General features: G+C 43.9%; 1 protein-coding gene across 2 annotated transcripts in view; it reads right to left on the bottom strand.

Moving 5' to 3' along the window:
- Window positions 1-27,039, bottom strand: part of SARNP (SAP domain containing ribonucleoprotein) — a 360,966-nt gene that overhangs the window by 175,225 nt on the left and 158,702 nt on the right. For both annotated transcript variants that reach the window (XM_053708128.1, XM_053708129.1), the window contains exon 7: window positions 629-657. In XM_053708128.1, the coding sequence (XP_053564103.1) occupies window positions 629-657 (29 nt within the window). The remainder of the gene's footprint in view (window positions 1-628; window positions 658-27,039) is intronic.

Raw genomic sequence — 27,039 nt, forward strand, 5'->3', positions numbered from 1 at the left:
TAAGAGCACTTTAATATATTCGTTGACTCATATGTCCCCAGTTATATTTGGGCCTTTTTTACCACTTAGGTGAAACCTTATTCATTTTATTTCCATCATCTAGTATAAATCGTTCATTCCATCAATTCAATATATTTAATTAATTTCCTTTTTTATATTTTTTATATATTTATTTAGTGTTCATTTATTTACACTATATAGTGGATTATTTATTTTTGCCCCCTTTAATCTCTAAGCTAGTCATAGCGCTATCCCAACTCCCTCTTTTTTCTGTTTTGCAATAGGTAAACCCTTGAGGTTGGTTCACCTAATCTGGGATCAGCTTAATAGAGATAGAGTGTTGTATCTTATTATCACCCTTCACACTCACTCTCCGATAATCTTGCCAGATAAGAGAACTTTAGATCATCAGGCCTAAAAAGTGGTTACTGTCCCTTTAACTAAGGTATTACGTATGGGCATTTATTTCCTGCAAAGAAAAATCAGGAAGAAACTTTCTCCCAAAGGGCCAATAAACAAATATCCCTTACAAAACATATCTGAAAGGACTGTAGCAATGACAAAAATTATATTACAACAGAAACCAGACTGCAGAAGGAATTATTTCTGCAACACATTTAACTGTTACCTTTTGGGTCAGCTGATGTGATGCCAAACCTAAAAAAAATAAAGAAAAACAGGGGACAAAGTGTAAGGGTTTCATTAGCGATATATATATATATATATATATTTAAAAAAAATGGTCTTGTTTTCTATAGCTTATATCCCAGAATAAAAGTTTATATTTTTATATGCAAGAAGAGAAAAAAAAAAAAAATCACACACAATTTATGCTTACCTGATAAATTAATTTCTTTCATGGTGCTGAGAGTCCACAGTCCACTACTCCTGGGAATTATTCTTCTCTATCACTAGGAAGAGGCAAAGAGTCTCAAACCTTAAGAACACTATAAAACCCCTCCTTTGCACATACCTCAGTCTAACGTATAGCCAAGCAAAGTAAGGTGAGAAAAAGGAATAAAAGCCATAACAGTAAGCAGCCTCACTGTTTATGTTGCGCAAATAGCGTAGTAGTTGCGTGTGCGCAGTTCAACTTTCAGCCTGAGTTCCAAGCAAGGGAGCGTGCTGTGATTAACTTACATGGGGCGCATGGTGAGGCTTTGATTGGCTGAAAGAGCTGCCAATCAAAGAAGCCTAAGGGAAAATCATTCAGAAAGGCTGCATTCAATCAGGTAACGGAGCCTGACAAAAAGTGATTAAAAGTAGATTTGACATTGGAACAAAATAAGCATATCGATAGTTAGGAGAAGAGTTTTCAGACTATGCAAAGTTATGGAAGTGAATTTACCATCACTTTAAAGAAATTAATTTATCATGTAAGCATAAAGGAGTTCACAGGAGTAATGGATCATGGACTCTCACCACCTATATGAAAGAGAACCTAAAACCCAAGCTGTGGAGTCCACGAGTAATAAAAGGGAGGATTAAAAAAAAAATCCCTGAGAAATTACATCCACAACCCCCCAAAAAATGCACTAAAAATAAATTAAACAAGAAAATATATATATATATATATATATATATATATATATATATATATATATATATATATATATATATATATATATATATATATATATATATATATATATATATATATATATATATATATATATATATATGATCCTCCCTTGTTCAGAGAGGAATTGCCTGGTATTTCGGCGCTGGACTGTCATTGGGCAGGGTCAGACTGATATGCTTCAGGATATTTTTTCTCTGTGAAGGGGCATAGTGTGCAAAAAGAACTGGCACCCTGAGGAATTCAATAAAAATGAACATGCATGGAAGTTATTCCAGCTTCTGTTCTATCTCACGGAGTGCTGTTCTCTCTCTTTTGAAAAGTTTTAACTTCCATCTTCTTTTTAATTTATTAAACTGATGTCCAAACCTGCATTGTTATACGGTTTTCCTGAGTGACTATGACCTTATTTTTATGAGCACCTATCCTCTGTGTGTCATATTCCATAATTATGTCTATAGTGTCACACATTTCCCTGGTTGGCTATACCCTTATTTTAAAGTACAAAGCCTTTATATGTCATTATCCTAAGTTATACCTTGTACATATTTTTACTATGTCATGTAGTTATATATTGGAGGTGATAATCTTACTGTTTCATAAAGAGATGAAATATAATGGTAATACTAAAAAGAAAAAGATGACAATCTTAGAGACTTGGTTACAATTATCAGCCTGCAAAAAGTACGGATACACAGGTCAACACCAGTAGTTTATCAAATCAAATTCTGAATTGAAACCATTCGGAACCCTGGTGTTCAACCTGTGTATCCAGAAAATTTCTCTTTGAAAGAAGAGCATCTGTCACCCCCTCTATTGTCTGTGTGTACCACCTCTATGATGGTCCATGAGAGTGACTTAGGATCTTTGTTGTGTTTATCTCTAAAATGACTAACTAGGGGTGTAGTTAATCTCCCTAGTTTAATGTCATTAATATGTTCCCTGACCCTAATCCTTACTTGGCGGGTCGTTAGGCCTGTATACTGAACATCACATAAGTCACAGTTCAGCAAATAAATAGCATAAGAGGATCTACAATTAAAGAGCGATCTGTGCGAAAAAGTTTCACCGGTATATGTGCTCTTAAACATATACCCCATTTTTACATGCTTGCAAACTATGCAATTGCTATAACTGCATCTGTAAACCCATTTGAATCTCAACCAAGAGGATTCACTTGATTTATATTCTTTAACTGTGTAGGGGCTAGATAGTTCCCTAGGGTTTTTCACCTTTTAAAGGCAAATCTTCAGCCCTGAGAAACTACCTGCATTAAATCATCATCTGCTTTTAACATTGTCAGATGTTTACGCACAATGTTGCATATTTGATTGTATTGTCTGCTGTATTGTGTTACAAATGTATCTGTTTGCAATCTTTGTCACTTCCTGATTCCTTAACTCTATCATTTAGGAGACTAGATCTATCCTTATCATTCACTTCTTTGCGAGCCCTATCTATTTCCTGTCTTGGATAGCCTCTCTCGGAAAATGTCCTTGATAGTTCCTTCTCGTGTCTAGAATACTCAATGTCTCTGGTACAATTTCTCCTTACCCTGGTAAATTGTCCGTTAAGTACAGATCTGAACACTTGTCTGTGGTGACTACTTTCAGCATGTAACAGGGTATTCCCTGTGATCGGTTTTCTGTATAATTCAACCCTGACATTTTGTTCCCTTTCTCCATGGAGAGTCACATCTAAATAATTTATTTCAGACTCACCATATTCATGAGTGAATTGGAGATTAGCATTGTTGTTATTTAAACCTGTTACAAAAACCTGGGCTTCCTCCCTACTTCCGTTCCAAATGATAAGCAAATCGTCTATATACCGACGGTAATAGACAATATTATTCTTAAACTTATCTCCAAAGATGTGGCACAGCTCCCACCAACCCATATACAGGTTGGCATAAGAGGGGGCAAATTTTGCCCCCATGGCCGTGCCACACCTTTGGAGATAAAAGTTGTGCTCAAACACAAAAAAGTTGTGTGTCAGTAAATATTCAGTTATTTTGAGAACAAACTTAATAAACGCTACATCATAAGTAGTAGATCTTCTGAGGAAAAAAGCAATGGCTTCCAAACCACAATCATGTGGGATGGATGAGTACAATGTTTTAACATCAATATTTAACCAGCCAAAGTTTTCTCCCCAGGAGATCTCTTCAATCTCTTTGAGGAGTTGTTTGGTATCCTGTAAATGGCTTAGGAGCTCCTCGACTAGGGGCTGTAAAAGTGAATCTAACCACTTAGAAAGTGGCTCAAACATAGAACCAATCCCACTGATAACGGGTCTTCCTTCAACATTTACCAAGTATTTTGGGGCATTTATTATAAAAAAAGTCACATGTGTCATCATCAAAAAAAAACTGCTTCCCTGCCATCATCAATAAGATGTGATAACTCCTTTTGGAACCTGGTAGTTGGGTCAAAACCTAATTTTGTATATTGCTGGGGATTGTCCAACTGCCTCAGTGCTTCATTAATAAAAAAACTCTATTCATTAGCACTATTGAACCTCCCTTGTCCGCTGCCCTTATTACCAGGTTTTTATTCTCACTTAGGGCCCTCAATGCAGTTTTCTCTTTATAGTTTAGATTGCCTTTTGACCCAAAACCAGAGGTATAAGCCAATTTATTGAGGTCATCTTCAACCCTTCTTTAGAATTTTTCCAGAAGATGGCCTCTGGATTGAATGGGATAAAATTTAGAATCACCTCTGAATTTGGGACAACTAGTGTTAGTGTAGTTCATAGAGTCATTATCTGTAATATAACCTTCCATTTGTAATGATTCCAAATTTGCTACATCACAACATTCATTAAACGTCAATCCTAATGTAACATTACTATCAAAATCCCGTGTACAATGATCATCAGAAGGATATGCTTTAAAGTGTTTCTTTAATGTGAGTGTTCTTATTAGTTTGTTCACGTCAAGTAATGTAGAAAACAAATCAAAATCATTGGAGGGAAAAAACTAAGTCCCAAACTTAGAACTTTCTCTTCAGTAATGCTAAGATTATAATCAGACAAATTAATGACTGATGTCAATTGTATTTCTTGTTCTAAATTATGCTTACCTGATAATTTTCTTTTCTTTAGATGGAAAGAGTCCACAGCTGCATTCATTACTTTTGGGAAATAAGAACCTGACCACCAGGAGGAGGCAAAGACACCCCAGTCAAAGGCTTAAATACTCCTCCCACTTCCCTCATCTCCCAGTTATTCTGCCGAGGAACAAGGAACAGTAGAAGATACCAGGGTGAAAAGGTGCCAGAAGAATAAAAAAATAAGACGCCCCACAGAAAAAATATGGGTGGGGAGCTGTGGACTCTTTCCCATCTGAAGAAAAGAAAAATTTTCAGGTAAGAATAGTTTAAAGGGACAATGTACCCAAATTTTTTCTTTCATGATTCAGATAGAGCATGGCATTTTAAGCAACTTTCTAATTTACTCCTATTATCAAATTTTCTTATTCTCTTGGTATCTTTATTTTAAATGCAAGAATTTAAGTTTAGATGCCGGCCCATTTTTGGTGAACAACCTGGGTTGTCCTTGCTGATTGGTGGATAAATTCATCCACCAATAAAATAGTGCTGTCCAGAGTTCTGAACCCTAAAAAAAAGCTTAGATGCCTTCTTTTTCAAATAAAGATAGCAAGAAAACGAAGAAAAATTGATAATAGGAGTAAATTAGAAAGTTGCTTAAAATTGCATGCTCTATCTGAATCACAGAAAAAAAAATGGGTTCAGTGTCCCTTTAAGGTTTTCTTCATAAATGGAAAGAGTCCACAGCTGCATTCATTACTTTTGGGAAAACAATACCCAAGCTATAGAGGACACTGAATGCCAAAACGTCAGGGTACAGTAGGAAGCTCATTCTGAGGGCACCAGGCCTGAAAAAAACCCAACCCAACCCGCTTCATCAAAGCCGGGGAAAAAAAACTAGAAGGAAAAAGACCCAAGGACACTGACCCGCAGATAGTCCGAAAGCCTACTAGAGACCTGCAAAGCAGACTCACTGAGCCAACTCTCCTCCAGGAGAACCGCCGCCCAGCAGTCGGTCCCCACACAACCCTTACTAGTACAGTAGCAAAATCCCCAAAAGGGAGAGGACAAGGGTGAGCCAAAGGGATATCCAAACGGTACAGCAACATCCAATAAAGGAAAAAAAAAAACTTCAAAAGGAGGGCCAAGTCCACAGAGCCCGAATGGATACCGAGAACAAGGGGAGACGACGCCCAACCCACAAGGAGCAACCGGGCATCATCAAGGAGAAGAAACACCTCCCAAACATCATGCAACAGCACCGAAAAAGACAGCTGAAGACAAAGTCCTCAAAATGTCAGAACTCAGACTAAGCAAACAGAAAAATTACAAGTAGCAAACTCAAAAAGATAAACATCTGAGCCCAGCAACACGCTGCCATACGTAGGAAGACACGGAGAACACTATCCGTAAGGAAAAAGTGGCCGAACAAAAATAGCAGATTGCCCAACCTCCAAGACAGAGGACACACTCCAGGCAATCCAGGCCCGGGCCCCACAAATGTTTAGATTAAACAATCTTCCAGGAACATAAATCCCTCGTGTGATATAAAAAAAAACAGACCTCCCAGGGAAAAATCCAGAATAACCCGGATAACAAGAGCAAGAAGCCCTTGCAAGTCTCGACCCAAAGGGAAGAGACCACCCCTTGCAGGAACCCAACACTTTAAAGAGCCAAGGCCATAAAAGGACACTAGAGCTAACAGGTGTCCAAGCAACATTAACATGATTGTGTTTGAAAAGCGTGGCTAATCCCCCTTAAGGGACACAAGGCGCTGCTCATTTTATCAACCTCAAAGGGAGGAAAGGCTGAGTAGACCTCGCCGGGGATCGAACTAGCAACCCTCGGTTTGCTACAGTACAGAGTAGCCTCAGAGCATTAGTATGCTGAGCTAGCTGTCCAGCTAGCCACAAGCTCAAGACACAAGGGGAACAGTGAGGACAAGTCACCCGAACAGAGCAACAGCAAGCCTCCACATCACCTCAGATTCGAAGTCAGAGGACAGTAAAACATGGGTTTGGATGCCACCTGGATGGCAATACCTGAACCATATGAGTGGAAAACCACTATGACCTCTTCTATCCCAAGAAGGAGATGCAGAGCATTCCCAACACCAGGGAAGGACCCCTAACCGGAGCCCAAAAAGACCTCACTGTCCAATGTCCCGAAAAAGGAAGAATTAACTCCCAAAGGGAATTCAAGTCCCCCGAAGACGACCCAATCCACAAGCAGAAACGGACCAATTCCAAGAAGGTCTCAATGAAGAAGAGAACCACTAAAGGAACAAGTCCAAAAAGGACAATTCCCAGGGCTTCCTAAAGGCAAAACCGCCCCAACCGGCGGAAAAGAGGCACTAAACCCTCTAACCTTCCCACTTCGAGGTTCCGAGGATCTCGGAAGCAACAGAGTGACGCAGCAAAATTCACTGACCCCGGGGGGGGGGGGGGGGGAGGGCGGAGCTAACTGCCGTGCAGAGTGGACGTATCAGGCTAGAGCTCCTCTCAGCTTATCATTATAAAACCATTTTTAAAGCCTATTTTTCCCTAAAAAAATTACTTTTTTATTTGCTCTAGGTGCCCTGTCCTATACCCTTGACAGGCACCCTGTTTTGGAGCTTCCACGGAACTTTTTACCCCATTGTGAAGTGACTGGCGCTGAATCACCTACCAGCTCTTAGCACATCCACCCACCTGTGCTTGCCGACTGTACCGGAGGGTCAGGGCTCTGCTCCGGTACTAGCGACACTGACCTGGGACCTGTCGAAAGTGATCAGTGTGGGCAGCGCAGTCAGAGGTGAGCGGGACGGAGCGCTGGGACCAGCGTGCTCTGGTGAAGAAGCTGCTGGCCACGTCTGGCCTTACAGGAGGAGCCCGATCCGGCTGGCTTGGCCGGGAAATCTGCAGTGGGAGATTGGTGGTCGTCGCTGACAGGGCGCTGCCTTGGATCCCAACTCTGCCCGTCGGCCGCACAGAGGAAGAAAGCGGCGGGAATAGCCGCCATCTTGCCGCCCCGGCCTTGCTCCCTAACGCTACGCGGCAAGGTCTGATGGATAGAGGAGCCTGAGCAAGGCTGTTACCCAGAACGCCCCTTCTACCTTCTGGAGGAGACACAGGGGAAGACTTTGCCTACATAGTAGGCCCTGCCGGAGCAGCCATCAGACGAGACTTCAGCAGTGATAGGGTGAGACACAGCTTTGCCACGCAACATTTTTGCTGCACAGGGGGCCCTCTTATTTGCTACCTCACATTGCCTAACAGAGGGGACACTTAGTTTTGGAGTTAATGGCAGCCTTTACTCTGTTACCCTAGCTGTCGGGGTGGTACTGTGGGGGCTAGGAGAGGTGTATCCTGAGGAGGCCTCTATTGTGCACCGCTAGGCCCACTTGACCCACAATGTAATTTGGATCTGATTTGAAGTTCCCCTGGCCTTCTGGGAGACACTAACATCAGAGAAGGCGCAGCACAACACCCCATAGGTATTTAGTGCCAAGTGACCTGCAATCAGGTAGTGTTGGGCACGTGGTATAGGCTCAGCCCTATCCCCTTAGTGTCATTACAAGGAGCATACACCTTCTAACTTGTTTGGGGGTTATGCTGCGTCACGGATCTTCAACCAACCTCTAGGGCTCACGCAGACCCCCCTATCCATAATCCATCTGTACACCTTACAGAACTGTTACTGTTTTTGGAGGCTGACTCATTTGATTTACCCTTCCATTTATGTGAACTGACACTCTCTTGGCATTTCCTTTTTACTGAATCATTAATGGCACAAGCTGAATTCCAGATCTACACTGCTGTATACCTAACCCCCCCCTGTAGAGAAGGGCCCCTGCCTAGAAGTGTAGACACCAACATATGGTTCTTTATTCAGGTGCAGTACTGGACTTCTGGATCCTTTGCTTGTAAGTCGCTGCCACTGATACCCTGTTGCCCTGTTTATGTGACACTCTGAGTAACTGTGACCCTGGTAAAGCACAGGCAACCGCCCACAATTGCTAACTCTTATTGGACTGCACAAATCTGTTACTTCAGCAAATAACAGTTTAAAAGGCATAGAGATATCTACACCCATACGTTGCAGGCACCTCAATTATCACTTTCCTGACACTCCCTCCCAGGACATTCATAAGCTTCTCAAGAGGTTTACCTTCCACACGGCAGCCCAGGCTATTGATTGCTGCTGACTTTATTAATAGAGGGTGCTGATTTGGAACTGTGTTTTTTTGTGCTGCAGCGCCAGTTTATGTTTCTCTGTGGCCCTAGCACAGAGTGGAGTGTCTTATTTTACTTAAGTGTTTTGCCATAACATAACCTGTACGTCTTCTTTTCAGGACAAGGGGACCCACACTGCTTAGACCCTAGTCTCTCCTGCCTGTCTGCTGCACATAAGCTGTTTGCGGGTCAAAAGAGAGGTCAAACTCAGCCCCTCGCCCTGTGAGTGGATTGACGGGAGACACTGACTCTGGTAGTGTACGCTGGTAAACCCATTTGAGTGTTAAACACTTTTGCTCTCACTAAATCCTCCCCTTCGGACTCCTCCTTTCCGGCCTGCCCACGTAGGCTGGTCACCTCCACTTTCCTTTTTCCCTTCCAACAGGTCGTACCCCCCCCTTCCCTGGGTCCGAGGGGGAATATCTCTTCCAGGTTTAACTGAGGTGTCTCATTATAAACTAAAGGTGATTCGCAGTAGGCTCCACTGGGCCCCTGTCTCCACGTGGGTCGGCGTCTTAGGCTAATCACACAGAGTTGTAGGGCAGTGTTCTGCTCATAAACGCCGCCATGGGGAGATAGAGGTCATAAGTGGACGTCAGGCCCCACTCAGTCATGTAATACTAATGTGCATGTGTATTTTCCTTTCTCCAACATAGGTGTGTCCGGTCCACGGCGTCATCCTTACTTGTGGGATATTCTCTTCCCCAACAGGAAATGGCAAAGAGCCCAGCAAAGCTGGTCACATGATCCCTCCTAGGCTCCGCCTACCCCAGTCATTCTCTTTGCCGTGGTACAGGCAACATCTCCACGGAGATGGCTTAGAGTTTTTTAGTGTTTAACTGTAGTTTTTATTATTCAATCAAGAGTTTGTTATTTTAAAATAGTGCTGGTATGTACTATTTACTCTGAAACAGAAAAGAGATGAAGATTTCTGTTTGTAAGAGGAAAATGATTTTAGCAACCGTTACTAAAATCGATGGCTGTTCCACACAGGACTGTTGAGAGGAATTAACTTCAGTTGAGGGAACAGTGAGCAGAATTTTACTGCTTGAGGTATGACACATTCTAACAAGACGATGTAATGCTGGAAGCTGTCATTTTCCCTATGGGATCCGGTAAGCCATTTTTATTACAGACAATAAATAAGGGCTTCACAAGGGCTTTTTAAGACTGTAGACATTTTCTGGGCTAAATCGATTCATATAATAAACATATTTAGCCTTGAGGAATCATTTTAATCTGGGTATTTTGTAAAATAATATCGGCAGGCACTGTTTGGGACACCTTATTCTCTAGGGGCTTTCCCTTATCATAGGCAGAGTCTCATTTTCGCGCCGGTATTGCGCACTTGTTTTTGAGAAGCATGACATGCAGTCGCATGTGTGAGGAGCTCTGATACATAGAAAAGACTTTCTGAAGGCGTCATTTGGTATCGTATTCCCCTTTGGGCTTGGTTGGGTCTCAGCAAAGCAGATACCAGGGACTGTAAAGGGGTTAAAGATAAAAACGGCTCCGGTTCCGTTATTTTAAGGGTTAAAGCTTCCAAATTTGGTGTGCAATACTTTTAAGGCTGTAAGACACTGTGGTGAAATTTTGGTGAATTTTGAACAATTCCTTCATACTTTTTCGCAATTGCAGTAATAAAGTGTGTTCAGTTTAAAATTTAAAGTGACAGTAACGGTTTTATTTTAAAACGTTTTTTTGTACTTTGTTATCAAGTTTATGCCTGTTTAACATGTCTGAACTACCAGATAGACTGTGTTCTGAATGTGGGGAAGCCAAGGTTCCTTCTCATTTAAATAGATGTGATTTATGTGACACAAAATTTAGAGAAAATGATGCCCAAGATGATTCCTCAAGTGAGGGGAGTAAGCATGGTACTGCATCATCCCCTCCTTCGTCTACACCAGTCTTGCCCACTCAGGAGGCCCCTAGTACATCTAGCGCGCCAATACTCCTTACTATGCAACAATTAACGGCTGTAATGGATAATTCTATCAAAAACATTTTAGCCAAAATGCCCACTTATCAGCGTAAGCGCGACTGCTCTGTTTTAGATAATACTGAAGAGCATGAGGACGCTGATGATATTGTTTCTGAAGGGCCCCTACACCAGTCTGAGGGGGCCAGGGAGGTTTTGTCTGAGGGAGAAATTTCAGATTCAGGGAAAATTTCTCAACAAGCTGAACCTGATGTGATTACATTTAAATTTAAGTTGGAACATCTCCGCGCTCTGCTTAAGGAGGTGTTATCCACTCTGGATGATTGTGAGAATTTGATCATCCCAGAGAAACTATGTAAAATGGACAAGTTCCTAGAGGTCCCGGGGCCCCCAGAAGCTTTTCCTATACCCAAGCGGGTGGCGGACATTGTAAATAAAGAATGGGAAAGGCCCGGTATACCTTTCGTCCCTCCCCCCATATTTAAAAAATTGTTTCCTATGGTCGACCCCAGAAAGGACTTATGGCAGACAGTCCCCAAGGTCGAGGGGGCGGTTTCTACTTTAAACAAACGCACCACTATACCCATAGAAGATAGTTGTGCTTTCAAAGATCCTATGGATAAAAAATTAGAAGGTTTGCTTAAAAAGATGTTTGTTCAGCAAGGTTACCTTCTACAACCAATTTCATGCATTGTCCCTGTCACTACAGCCGCGTGTTTCTGGTTCGATGAGCTAGAAAAGGCGATCACTAGTGATTCTCCTCCTTATGAGGAGATTATGGACAGAATCCGTGCTCTCAAATTGGCTAATTCTTTCACCCTAGACGCCACTTTGCAATTGGCTAGGTTAGCGGCGAAAAATTCTGGGTTTGCTATTGTGGCGCGCAGAGCGCTTTGGTTGAAATCTTGGTCAGCGGATGCGTCTTCCAAGAACAAATTGCTTAACATTCCTTTCAAGGGGAAAACGCTGTTTGGCCCTGACTTGAAAGAGATTATCTCTGATATCACTGGGGGCAAGGGCCACGCCCTTCCTCAGGATAGGTCTTTCAAGGCCAAAAATAAACCTAATTTTCGTCCCTTTCGTAGAAACGGACCAGCCCCAAGTGCTACGTCCTCTAAGCAAGAGGGTAATACTTCTCAAGCCAAGCCAGCCTGGAGACCAATGCAAGGCTGGAACAAGGGAAAGCAGGCCAAGAAACCTGCCACTGCTACCAAGACAGCATGAACTGTTGGCCCCCGATCCGGGACCGGATCTGGTGGGGGGCAGACTCTCTCTCTTCGCTCAGGCTTGGGCAAGAGATGTTCTGGATCCTTGGGCACTAGAAATAGTCTCCCAAGGTTATCTTCTGGAATTCAAAGGGCTTCCCCCAAGGGGGAGGTTCCACAGGTCTCAATTGTCTTCAGACCACATAAAAAAACAGGCATTCTTACATTGTGTAGAAGACCTGTTAAAAATGGGAGTGATTCATCCTGTTCCATTAGGGGAACAAGGGATGGGGTTCTACTCCAATCTGTTCGTAGTTCCCAAAAAAGAGGGAACGTTCAGACCAATCTTAGATCTCAAGATCCTAAACAAGTTTCTCAAGGTTCCATCGTTCAAAATGGAAACCATTCGAACAATTCTTCCTTCCATCCAGGAAGGTCAATTCATGACCACGGTGGATTTAAAGGATGCGTATCTACATATTCCTATCCACAAGGAACATCATCGGTTCCTAAGGTTCGCATTCCTGGACAAGCATTACCAGTTCGTGGCACTTCCTTTCGGATTAGCCACTGCTCCAAGGATTTTCACAAAGGTACTAGGGTCCCTTCTAGCGGTGCTAAGACCAAGGGGCATTGCAGTAGTACCTTACTTGGACGACATTCTGATTCAAGCGTCGTCCCTTCCTCAAGCAAAGGCTCACACGGACATAGTCCTGGCCTTTCTCAGATCTCACGGATGGAAAGTGAACGTAGAAAAGAGTTCTCTATCTCCGTCAACAAGGGTTCCCTTCTTGGGAACAATAATAGACTCCTTAGAAATGAGGATTTTTCTGACAGAGGCCAGAAAAACAAAACTTCTAAACTCTTGTCAAATACTTCATTCCGTTCCTCTTCCTTCCATAGCGCAGTGCATGGAAGTAATAGGTTTGATGGTAGCGGCAATGGACATAGTTCCTTTTGCGCGCATTCATCTAAGACCATTACAACTGTGCATGCTCAGTCAGTGGAATGGGGACTATACAAACTTGTCTCTGACGATACAAGTAAATCAGAGGACCAGAGATTCACTCCGTTGGTGGCTGTCCCTGGACAACCTGTCACAAGGGATGAACTTCCGCAGGCCAGAGTGGGTCATTGTCACGACCGACGCCAGTCTGATGGGCTGGGGCGCGGTCTGGGGACCCCTGAAAGCTCAGGGTCTTTGGTCTCGGGAAGAATCTCTTCTACCGATAAATATTCTGGAACTGAGAGCGATACTCAATGCTCTCAAGGCTTGGCCTCAGCTAGCAAAGGCCAAGTTCATACGGTTTCAATCAGACAACATGACGACTGTTGCGTACATCAACCATCAGGGAGGAACAAGGAGTTCCCTGGCGATGGAAGAAGTGACCAAAATCATTCAATGGGCGGAGACTCACTCCTGCCACCTGTCTGCAATCCACATCCCAGGAGTGGAAAATTGGGAAGCGGATTTTCTGAGTCGTCAGACATTACATCCGGGGGAGTGGGAACTCCATCCGGAAATCTTTGCCCAAATTACTCAACTGTGGGGCATTCCAGACATGGATCTGATGGCCTCTCGTCAGAACTTCAAGGTTCCTTGCTACGGGTCCAGATCCAGGGATCCCAAGGCAACTCTAGTAGATGCACTAGTAGCACCTTGGACCTTCAAACTAGCTTATGTATTCCCGCCGTTTCCTCTCATCCCCAGGCTGGTAGCCAGGATCAATCAGTAGAGGGCATCGGTGATCTTGATAGCTCCTGCGTGGCCACGCAGGACTTGGTATGCAGATCTGGTGAATATGTCATCGGCTCCACCATGGAAGCTACCTTTGAGACGAGACCTTCTTGTTCAAGGTCCGTTCGAACATCCGAATCTGGTCTCACTCCAACTGACTGCTTGGAGATTGAACGCTTGATCTTATCAAAGCGAGGGTTCTCAGATTCTGTTATTGATACTCTTGTTCAGGCCAGAAAGCCTGTAACCAGAAAAATTTACCACAAAATATGGAAAAAATATATCTGTTGGTGTGAATCTAAAGGATTCCCTTGGGACAAGGTAAAAATTCCTAAGATTCTATCCTTTCTTCAAGAAGGATTGGAGAAAGGATTAGCTGCAAGTTCCTTGAAGGGACAGATTTCTGCCTTGTCTGTGTTACTTCACAAAAAGTTGGCAGCTGTGCCAGATGTTCAAGCCTTTGTTCAGGCTCTGGTTAGAATCAAGCCTGTTTACAAACCTTTGACTCCTCCTTGGAGTCTCAACTTAGTTCTTTCAGTTCTTCAGGGGGTTCCGTTTGAACCCTTACATTCCGTTGATATTAAGTTATTATCTTGGAAAGTTTTGTTTTTGGTTGCAATTTCTTCTGCTAGAAGAGTTTCAGAATTATCTGCTCTGCAGTGTTCTCCTCCTTATCTGGTGTTCCATGCAGATAAGGTGGTTTTACGTACTAAACCTGGTTTTCTTCCGAAAGTTGTTTCTAACAAAAACATTAACCAGGAGATAGTCGTGCCTTCTTTGTGTCCGAATCCAGTTTCAAAGAAGGAACGTTTGTTGCACAATTTGGATGTTGTTCGCGCTCTAAAATTCTATTTAGATGCTACAAAGGATTTTAGACAAACATCTTCCTTGTTTGTTGTTTACTCTGGTAAAAGGAGAGGTCAAAAAGCAACTTCTACCTCTCTCTTTTTTTGGATTAAAAGCATCATCAGATTGGCTTATGAGACTGCCGGACGGCAGCCTCCTGAAAGAATCACAGCTCATTCCACTAGGGCTGTGGCTTCCACATGGGCCTTCAAGAACGAGGCTTCTGTTGATCAGATATGTCGGGCAGCGACTTGGTCTTCACTGCACACTTTTACCAAATTTTACAAGTTTGATACTTTTGCTTCTTCTGAGGCTATTTTTGGGAGAAAGGTTTTGCAAGCCGTGGTGCCTTCCATTTAGGTGACCTGATTTGCTCCCTCCCTTCATCCGTGTCCTAAAGCTTTGGTATTGGTTCCCACAAGTAAGGATGACGCCGTGGACCGGACACACCTATGTTGGAGAAAACAGAATTTATGTTTACCTGATAAATTACTTTCTCCAACGGTGTGTCCGGTCCACGGCCCGCCCTGGTTTTTTAATCAGGTCTGATAATTTATTTTCTTTAACTACAGTCACCACGGTATCATATGGTTTCTCCTATGCAAATATTCCTCCTTTACGTCGGTCGAATGACTGGGGTAGGCGGAGCCTAGGAGGGATCATGTGACCAGCTTTGCTGGGCTCTTTGCCATTTCCTGTTGGGGAAGAGAATATCCCACAAGTAAGGATGACGCCGTGGACCGGACACACCGTTGGAGAAAGTAATTTATCAGGTAAACATAAATTCTGTTTTTCCCAATTTGTCAACCTGTTGGGCTCATATATCTCCTTAGCAATTTCTAATCCAGGTTCAACTGTTTAGTATAGGATATTCTCCTCTCATTTGAAAATGCCCCATAACACTAAGAGAAACCTGAAAACACCAGGTCCAGTAAAGAAAACGGTTCGGGACCACTTCACGCAACCAACTAAAGACCAGAATGAAGATTTACTTGAGGATCAGAGTGACTCTGAATCCCTTGGGGATGGCTCCCAACCTGACCTTACGCCTCATGTCAGATCACAACACCTAATTACGGAGGAAACCCTTAAAAAAATGCTGGCAAACCAAACTATCTCCATTACAAAGGAAATTCAGCGCAATCATGCTGAACTCCGCAAGGACATCTCTGAGATTGGGGACAGGGTGGACTCCCTGGAAAGAAAACAGGACGACCTTGCTACCGACCATACCAACTTGCTGGCATACTCGGAATCTCTGGCAGACCAGATTAGCCAACTGGAATTTAAACTTGCCGATGTGGAGGATAGGGCTCGCAGAAACAACGTAAGATTTAGAGGAATCCCGGAGGACATCCAACCTGCAGAGATTCAAACCTTCCTGAAAGACCTCTTTAAAGACCTGCTGGGCCCAACAGATGGACTTAAAGATACCATGGAAAGAGCTCACAGAGCCTTACAACCTAGAACTGTCTCACAAGAGAAACCGAGAGACGTCATAGTCTGTTTCCATAGCTTTCCATTCAAGGACAGGCTAATGCAGGCGGCCTTTCGGAAACCGCAGATATCAGAAGTTCAAGGACATACAGCTGCTGCCCGACCTATTCGCACACACTCTACAACATCGTAGATACTTCCAGCCGGTCACACAGATCCTCCGTAGGGAAAACATCAAATACAGATGGGGTTACCCTACTAAACTAATAATCACAAAGGACAACAAACCATTCACGGTGACCTCTCTATCTCAGGGAACCGCTCCCCTGGGTCAGTGGGGCCTTATGGCAGTAGACCCCAGGGGACCCCCCGTGACCCAATCTAAGCTGAGAGTCTCGGCCCCCGAGTGGTCGGTGAAAGAACAAAGACCGAAGAGACTGAAAACACTGCAGCCTTTGGATCCTATCCAATTGGAGACTCTGTCCTTATGATAAGCGGCACTTGCTTTTGCCACACCTCAGGAACCTGACAAGCTACAAAACGCCCACTTCTGCCCACCTACGGTGCTATGCAGTTGGGCAGAGGAACTGGGATGGTATGGCCTGACACATGTCCCCCCATGGTCCCTTGGGCCATACTCTATGATTTCATACATGTTAGGTTTATGTGTTTAGAAATTTAATTATGTCTATTGTTCTTTTTTGTCTGACCTACATGCCCACCATATTTTACAGGCCTGATAGGATTAAATATGCTCACCTCTGCCTTTAATGCCCTCTGTTGCTATTTTCTGGGGTTATGGAGTGGGGTAGGTATTGTACTGAAAATTTTAACTACTAAGTGTATGGGACCGCATTCCACCACCTGATGACAGGCCTAGGTGCTTCCTATTTTCTCTACAGCTTAATGCTATATACCTGGTCTCCGTATTCACTCTGCCTAGTGTCCCACGGACATGACATGGTGGAATGGTCTTATCCTTACTCCCCTTACCCTTTGTGGTTGCACTGATGTAATAATGAGTGGGGCCTGCATTGACTGAAATATGTACCTATATAATCATATGCGACTCCATTCTATTCTTTATATTATGTTCATGTGTTTTGACTTTATTGCATTTACTGTTCCTTGTCAGGTTTCTATGTTCACCTGGGTTATTTTGCTTAGGTTATGCCCTTATCGGGCGCACAGGTTGATATTTACTCACTTGCACTTTGGTTTACCTTCCCATAGCTTATTTATCTAGTTTTCGGAGTGGGGCTGGACTTTCCAGCTCCCCTCTCCATACATTCGCTCTTAGCTCCCCCCCCACTGGTTAACCCACGCCAGGGTTCCAACTAGGTGGACTATTTCCACCTGTGCTGTCAGTACATTTCCTTTTTGCGTGCTAATCATTTCCCTTACTTCCCAGCCCTCACACACCTCTCACTAGGAAGACGGTCTAGGTCTCCCAGATATTTCTCCCGCCCATATACTTCCCTGGATTGGAGGTAGAGAATGTCCCGCTTACGAATATGCACACACAACTCCAGAGGCTTAAATTCTCCCTACAAGAGGAGCTTACTCTCCCGTATGCTACGTCATCATAATCCTGACGTAGTGTTTCTACAAGAAACACATTGGTTGTTAGCTTCCCCCAACATATTCCACTCTCGTTCATATACGACCATCGAGTGTTATTCATTCACAAAGAAAGCTCGAGGGACTGCTGTCATGATTCACAGGAGGATAGCTTATGATGAAATCCAGGTACTTAGGGACCCCCAGGCCAGATTCACGATAGTAGTCTGTAAGCTAGATCATGTCACACATACCCTTGTCTCAGTTTATCTACCCAATTCTCAACAGCATGCTTGTCTCAGGAAAATCCTGAGGCTGATTGACCAGCATAAACAAGGCAGAGTCATAATAGCAGGGGACTATAACATGATTTGGGATACTGAACTTGACCGCAAGACGCTAAACCCAATTAGGTCCTCCTCCCAACTGACCCTTCTCTCCACACGATTCAAATCAATCATGTCTGAATTTGGATATTATGACATTTGGCGGTCTCTAGACACCACAGATAGGGACTTCACTCATTTCTCCCAGGTACACAAAACCTACTCTAGGTTAGACCATATTTTTTGCTCGGCCGGGACTCTGGACTCAGCATTCCTCTATGTCCATGGTCCGACCATGATCCAGTACTTGCGGACTTACAAATCAGTGACCCTTGTCCCCATAAAAATAGATGGTCTCTTCCACGCAATATCCTAGCAGAAATCCCCTTCAGGGAGGAGTTGCGAAGAGATCTTATAGATCTCATCCAACTCAACGACAATGGTCAGACTGCCGATGACACACTCTGGGGAGCCATCAAGTCGGTAACCAGAGGCTATATCATCCGCAAGCAAGCCCGCCTTAGGAAATTAGCTGGACTCTCCCTAGCCCAAGTCCACTGCAGACTTAGACTACTTGAATCTGCTAACAGAACCAACGTCACGGAAGCATTGTCATCCCAGATCTTAGCTGTGCGCTTGCATATTAACTTTCTAGAATTGCGGCGTACCCAAGAGAATCTCACAAGACTTAAACAGATATTTTATTATAAAGGCAAGAGGGCAGATACATTGTTAGCGAATAAACAGCGCCAGCGGAACAGCACGTCTCGTATACACCAAATCTTTTATAACAAGATTCACAAACTCCCCTCACAGATAGGGGACTGCTTCTCAGACTACTACTCCAAGCTCTACGATCTTGAGGGTACTGAGATCAAGGCCCCCGCCTCCACTCAACAGATCAGAGAATTTCTCGATTTTCTAAATCTACCCTCCCTATCGACGGAACAACAGGAGTCTTGACTAATCCGTTCACTCAGTTGGAAGTTAAGCAGGTCATCCAGCGACTTAAATCTCTTAAGGCCCCTGGTCCTGATGGATTTCCTGCACAGTTCTACAAAACTTACAGCCAAGAACTAGTGCCGCTACTCCTTAGGTTTTTTAACACTGCCAGACAAGGAGGAAGTTTTAAAAGGGAATTTTTGGAGGCTGAGATCATTATGATCCCGAAACCAAACAAAGACCCCTCTCATTGCCCCAACTATAGACCTATTTCGCTTATAAATGTGGACATAAAAATCTACTCCAAGCTTATCGCGAATCGAATTTGCAAACTTCTGCCTACCCTGGTTAACCCAGACCAAGTAGGGTTCATATATAATCGTGAGGGTCCAGATAACACCAGGCGCCTCATTAACATAGTTTGCGAATCGACGAGAATGAACAAGCCTTTCTCGGTTATCTCTCTAGATGCCGAGAAGGCCTTTGATAGGGTCAGATGGAGCTACCTTTGGGAGACCCTAGACGTTTTCAAATTTCCCCCTGACATACGTCTCGCGATCCAAGCCCTATATTCCAACCCCACGGCAACAGTTAGGGGGATGGGGTTCCATTCAACTTCATTCCCCATCCGTAATGGCACAAGGCAGGGCTGCCCTCTCTCCCCACTTCTGTTCGCCCTGGCAATTGAGCCACTTGCAGAAACAATACGCACCAACAAAGATTTGGTGGGTATCACACTCTCGGGCTCTAAACATAACATCGCCTTATTTGCTGACGATGTGACGGTGTTCTCAGCAGACCCTCTTCGTACAATCCCTAAACTCCTGGATATACTTGAGTCCTTTGGCTCTCTTTCCTTTTACAAACTTAACGCCCCTAAAACAGAAATTTACTGGTGGGGTTTCCCCCAAAACTACATCTTGGCCCTCCAGAGGCAATTCGACTTCAAATGGTCTAGTAAATGTATCACTCACCTTGGAGTTAAAATATCTAACGACCTGAAGCAGATGGTCAAGGATAACTTTTTACCCCTGCTGGCAGATCTGCGAGTGTTAAAAAATGCCTGGGATCACAAGAGCATTTCTTGGATGGGCCGCATAGCCTCTCTCAAGATGTCGTTTCTTCCGCGGCTCACCCATCTGTTTAGGTGCCTACCAATTAGAGTACCCACCCACCTATTGCTGCAATTCCAAAGCGAGTGCACCAAATTTATCTGGCAGAATAAAACCCCTAGGATAGCCCATAAAACACTCCAGTTCCCGGTCCACTTGGGGGGACTGGCCTCCCCATCCATAGTAAAGTATTATGAGGGAGCCATGCTCACGCATATCTCTCAGTGGGGAGTACTACACTCAAGACAGGTGGAGGGATATTGAACAAGCTTCACTGCCCTTCGATATCTATTTAAAAGATCTAATCTGGACCCCGGTCCATAGTCGTAGAACCTTGAACATCCACAATTATGTAGTCGTGGAGTGTTTGGCAGTTTGGGATAAGATCCGGCACCGCAAGCTGATCGCGCCGCATCCCTCCCCGATTACCTCTATTCCAGGCCTCTTTACAGGCCTCCCTGAGACACACCCCAACACATGGGCTAGAATGGGTGTGAAACAAGTTTCGGATCTTTGGTCTGCGACTAGTGGGGACGGCTATTTCATGTTGTCTAGGGACAGTCCTGGTGATGATGTCCCACCCTACCTCCACTTCGAGCTTACTAGGATTAAGAGTTTCCTATCTAGCTGGGGTTTTTCCCCCTCCACTTCGCGTCCACTTACCCCATGGGAATCTATGTGGAAGGGTGGGCGTAGACTCCACAAGCACCTGTCGAGACATTACTGTCTGCTAGAGGGTACGGTGCCCCCAGACCTGGCCCCGCATTTGAGTAAGTGGGACACTATTCTTCACACTAGAATCTCGGCTGGCGCCTGGCAAGGGTCTCTTACCCTGACCAAAAAATCTTTGCATTGTGTGACAATGTTTGAAACGCACTATAAAGTCATTTCTCAATGGTACCTGGTCCCAGTGCGATTAGCCAAGATGTTCCCGACGTCCTCTCCACAATGCTGGAGGGAATGTGGGGCCCAGGGAAGCATGCTCCACATTTGGTGGGAATGCCCCAGGTAGTCTCATCTGTGGAACCTATGTTTCTGCACTCTATCTACTCTCAAGATTCAATTGCCTAAAAGCCCTGCCACAGCACTTCTACACTTAAACTTACACGCCCTCCCCAAACATCAACAGATCTTTTGTGTTTATCTCCTAACATCAGTCAAAACTTGTATTGCTAGATGCTGGAAGAAAGCTTCTCCCCCTTGCTGGTCCGATATCCTTAGGAATATGGCCTACCTATATGTTATAGAAAGGGACATATTCTATAGTCTGGACAGAAGTGACTTGTTTGAGATGATCTGGGCTGACTGGACGGAAACACACGACATCACATGGCTCCCTCAGGTCAGGGTATAGGAACACATGTATCTTCTGCCTCAGACAAACCCCGATAGGTGCCTTCCCCTCCCCCCTCTCCCTCCCCACTCATATTGATGAATCCCCCCCTTCCTCCCCCCCTCCCACTCTCTTTTGATAATTTCTCAGAAATGTACTGACTTCTATCTCTGATACTTCAATGATTCAGTTGTATCCTATCTATTCATTTTTTTCCTTTTCGTTTGTTTGTATTCTACTCTAGCACTTTATGATATGGTATGTACTATAATGTGCAGGGGACCTGCGAGTCCCCAGTCAGTGTTATACTTGTTAAAACAAATAAAAATCTTTGAAATTAAAAAAAATAAAAAAAAAAAATTCACTGACCCAGTCACCAGAGAGACAGCTATTTAAGGACTGAAACAATCCCGAGAGTCACACGAGTATCGATCCCAGAAAAAGTTCCCGCAGGAAACATAGTATGAAAAAACAGAATTTATGTTTACCTGATAAATTACTTTCTCCAACGGTGTGTCCGGTCCACGGCGTCATCCTTACTTGTGGGATATTCTCTTCCCCAACAGGAAATGGCAAAGAGCCCAGCAAAGCTGGTCACATGATCCCTCCTAGGCTCCGCCTTCCCCAGTCATTCGACCGACGTAAAGGAGGAATATTTGCATAGGAGAAATCATATGATACCGTGGTGACTGTAGTTAAAGAAAATAAATCATCAGACCTGATTAAAAAACCAGGGCGGGCCATGGACCGGACACACCGTTGGAGAAAGTAATTTATCAGGTAAACATAAATTCTGTTTTCTCCAACATAGGTGTGTCCGGTCCACGGCGTCATCCTTACTTGTGGGAACCAATACCAAAGCTTTAGGACACGGATGATGGGAGGGAGCAAATCAGGTCACCTAGATGGAAGGCACCACGGTTTGCAAAACCTTTCTCCCAAAAATAGCCTCAGAAGAAGCAAAAGTATCAAATTTGTAAAATTTGGTAAAAGTGTGCAGTGAAGACCAAGTCGCTGCCTTACATATCTGATCAACAGAAGCCTCGTTCTTAAAGGCCCATGTGGAAGCCACGGCCCTAGTGGAATGAGCTGTGATTCTTTCAGGAGGCTGCCGTCCGGCAGTCTCATAAGCCAATCTGATGATGCCTTTAAGCCAAAAAGATAGAGAGGTAGAAGTTGCTTTTTGACCTCTCCTTTTACCAGAATAAACAACAAACAAGGAAGATGTTTGTCTGAAATCCTTTGTAGCATCTAAATAGAATTTTAGAGCACGGACAACGTCCAAATTGTGTAACAAACGTTCCTTCTATGAAACTGGATTCGGACACAAAGAAGGTACCACTATCTCCTGGTTAATATTTTTGTTGGAAACAACCTTCGGAAGAAAACCAGGCTCAGTACGTAAAAACCACCTTATCTGCGTGGACCAGATAGGGCGGAGAACACTGCAGAGCAGATAACTCAGAAACTCTTCTAGCGGAAGAAATTGCAACCTAAAACAAAACTTTCCAAGATAATAACTTAATATCTATGGAATGTAAGGGTTCAAACGGAACCCCTTGAAGAACTGAAAGAACTAGATTAAGACTCCAGGGAAGAGTCAAAGGTCTGTAAACAGGCTTGATTCTAACCAGAGCCTGAACAAACGCTTAAACGTCTGGCACAGCTGCCAGCCTTTTGTGAAGTAAAACAGATAAAGCAGAGATCTGTCCCTTCAGAGAACTCGCAGAAAATCCTTTCTCCAAACCTTCTTGTAGAAAGGAAAGAATCTTAGGAATTTTTATCTTGTTCCATGGGAATCCTTTAGATTCACACCAACAGATATATTTTTTCCATATATTATGGTAAATTTTTCTAGTTGCAGGCTTTCTAGCCTGAATAAGAGTATCTATTACAGAATCTGAAAACCCACGCTTTGATAAAATCAAGCGTTCAAACTCCAAGCAGTCAGTTGGAGGAAAACCAGATTCGGATGTTCGAATGGACCCTGAATAAGAAGGTCCTGTCTCAAAGGTAGCTTCCATGGTGGAGCCGATGACACATTCACCAGGTCTGCATACCAAGTCCTGCGTGGCCACACAGGAACTATCAAGGTCACCGAAGCCCTCTCCAGATTGATCCTGGCTACCAGCCTGGGAATGAGAGGAAACGGTGGGAATACATAAGCTAGGTTGAAGATCCAAGGTGCTACTATTGTATCCAATAGAGTCGCCTTGGGATCCCTGGATTTGGACCCGTAACAAGGGACCATGAAGTTCTGACGAGAGGCCATCAGAACCAAGTCTGGAATGCCCCATAATTGAGTTATTTGGGCAAAGATTTCCAGATGGAGTTCCCACTCCCCCGGATGCTCCTCCTTCGCCAGGGAACTCCTTGTTACCCCCAGATGGTTGATATATGTAACAGTCGTCATGATGACTGATTGAAACCTTATGAATTTGGCCTTTGCTAGTCGAGGCCAAGCCTTGAGAGCATTGAATATCGCTCTCAGTTCCATTATGTTTATCGGGAGAAGAGAGTCTTCCCGAAACCATAGACCCTGAGTTTTCAGGGGTTCCCAGACCGCGCCCCAGCCCACCAGACTGGCGTCGGTCGTGACAATGACCTATTCTGGTCTGCGGAAGCTCATTCCCTGTGACAGGTTGTCCAGGGTCAGCCACCAACGGAGTGAATCTCTGGTTATTTGATCTACTTGTATCGTCGGAGACAAGTCTGTATAATCCCCATTCCACTGTCTGAGCATGCCCAGGTGCAATGGTCTTAGATGAATTCGTGCAAAAGGAACTATGTCCATTGCCGCAACCATCAACCCTATTACTTCCATGGACTGCGCTATGGAAGGAAGAAGAACAGAATGAAGTACCTGACAAGAGCTTAGAAGTTTTGATTTTCTGGCCTCTGTCAGAAAAACCTTCATTTCTAAGGAAACTATTATTGTTCCCAAGAAGGGAACTCTTGTTGACGGGGACAGAGAACTTTTTTCTATGTTCACTTTCCACCTGAGAGATCTGAGAAAGGCTAGGACAATGTCCGTATGAGCCCTTGCTTTTGACAGAGACGACACTTGAATCAGGATGTCGTCCAAGTAAGGTACTACTGCAATGCCCCTTGGTCTTAGCACCGCTAGAAGGGACCCTAGTACCCTTGTGAAAATCCTTGGAGCAGTGGCTAATCCGAATGGAAGTGCCACAGGTAATGCTTGTCCAGAAAGGCGAACCTTAGGAACCGAAAATGTTCCTTGTGGATAGGAATACGTAGGTACGCATCCTTTAAGTCCACCGTGGTCATGAATTGACCTTCCTGGATGGTAGGAAGGATCGTTCGAATGGTTTCCATTTTGAATGATGAAACCCTTAGAAACTTGTTTAGAATCTTGAGATCTAAAATAGGTCTGAATGTTCCCTCTTTTTTGGGAATTATGAACAGGTTGGAGTAAAAACCCATCCCTTGTTCTCCTAATGGAACAGGATGAATCACTCCCATGCTTAACAGGTCTTCTACACAGTGTAAGAATGCCTGTTCGAAGATAATTGAGACCCGTGGAACCTTCCCCTTGGGGGTAGTTCCCTGAATTCCAGGAGATAACCTTGAGAAACTATTTCTAGCGCCCAAGGATCCTGAACATCTCTTGCCCCAGCCTGAGCAAAGAGAGAAAGTCTGCCCCCCACCAGATCCTTCCCAGATCGTGGGCCAACACTTCATGCTGTTTTGGTAGCAGTGGCAGGTGACTTGGCCTGCTTACCCTTGTTCCAGCCTTGCATCGGCCTCCAGGCTGGCTTGGTTTGAGAAGTATTACCCTCTTGCTTAGAGGGTGTAGAATTTGAGGCTGGTCCGTTTCTGCGAAAGGGACGAAAATTTGGCTTCTTTTTAGCCTTAAAAGACCTATCCAGAGGAAGGGCGTGGCCCTTTCCCCCAGTGATGTCTGAAATAATCTCTTTCAAGTCAGGGCCAAACAGTGTTTTACCCTTGAAAGGGATGTTAAGCAAAAGCGCTCTGCGCGCCACGATAGCAAACCCTGAATTATTCGCCGCTAATCTAGCTAATTGCAAAGCGGCATCTAAAATAAAAAAGAGTTAGCCAATTTAAGAGCTTGAACTCTGTCCAAAACCTCCTCGTACGAAGATTCTTTATTGAGCGACTTTTCTAGTTCTTCGAACCAGAAACACGCAGCTGTAGTGACAGGAACAATGCATGAAATTGGTTGTAGAAGGTAACCTTGCTGAACAAACATCTTTTTAAGCAAACCCTCTAACCTTTAATTCATAGGATCTTGAAAGCACAACTATCTTCTATAGGAATAGAAGTGCGTTTGTTTAGAGTAGAAACCGCCCCCTCGACCTTGGGGACTGTATGCTATAAGTCCTTTCTGGGGTCGACTATAGGAACTAATTTCTTAAATATAGGGGGAGGACAAAAGGTATGCCGGGCCTTTCCCACTCCTTATTTACTATGTCCGCCACCCGCTTGGGTATAGGAAAAACATCGGGGGGCACCGGAACCTCTAGGAACTTGTCCATCTTACCTAATTTCTCTGGAATGACCAAATTGTCACAATCATCCAGAGTAGATAATACCTCCTTAAGTAGTGCGTGGAGATGTTGAAATTTAAATTTAAAAGTTACAATATCAGGTTCTGCTTGTTGAGAAATTTTCCCTGAATCTGAAATTTCTCCCTCAGACAAAACCTCCCTCCTGGCCCCTTCAGATAGGTGTGAGGGTATGTCAGAACAGATATCATCAGCGTCCTCTTGCTCTTCAGTGTTTAAAACAGAGCAATCACGCTTTCTCTGATAAGTAGGCATTTTGGAAAAAAATGCATGCAATAGAATTATCCATTACAGCCATTAATTGTTGTATGGTAATAAGTATTGGCGCACTAGATGTACTAGGGGCCTCTTGTGTGGGCAAAACTGGTGTAGACACAGAAGGGGATGATGCAGTACCATGCTTACTCCCCTCATTAGAGGAATCATCTTGGGCAATATCATATCTATGGCATTATTATCCCTACTTTGTTTGGACATTATGACACAAATATATCACATATATTTAAATTGGGAGACACATTGGCTTTCATACATATAGAACATCGTTATCTGATGGTTCAGACATGTTAAACAGGCTTAAACTTGTCAACAAAGCACAAAAAACGTTTTACAATAAAACCGTTACTGTCCCTTTAAATTTCAAACTGAACACACTTTATTACTGAATATGTGAAAAAGTATGAAGGAATTGTTCAAATTTCACCAAAATTTCACCACAGTAACTTAAAGCCTTAAAAGTATTGCACACCAAATTTGAAAGCTTTAACCCTTAAAATAACGGAACCGGAGCCGTTTTTACATTTAACCCCTATACAGTCCCAGGTATCTGCTTTGCTGAGACCCAACCAAGCCCAGAGGGGAATACGATACCAAATGATGCCTTCTATAAGCTTTTTCAGTGGTTCTTAGCTCCTCACACATGCATCTGCATGCCATGCTTTCCAAAAACAACTGCGCATTAGAGGCGCGAAAATGAGGCTCTGTCTATGACTAGAAAAGGCCCCCAGTGAAAAACAGAATTTATGTTTACCTGATAAATTACTTTCTCCAACGGTGTGTCCGGTCCACGGCGTCATCCTTACTTGTGGGATATTCTCTTCCCCAACAGGAAATGGCAAAGAGCCCAGCAAAGCTGGTCACATGATCCCTCCTAGGCTCCGCCTACCCCAGTCATTCGACCGACGTTAAGGAGGAATATTAGCATAGGA

The sequence above is a fragment of the Bombina bombina genome, chromosome 3 (assembly GCF_027579735.1).
Source record: "Bombina bombina isolate aBomBom1 chromosome 3, aBomBom1.pri, whole genome shotgun sequence".
Classification (NCBI taxonomy): Eukaryota; Metazoa; Chordata; class Amphibia; order Anura; family Bombinatoridae; genus Bombina; species Bombina bombina.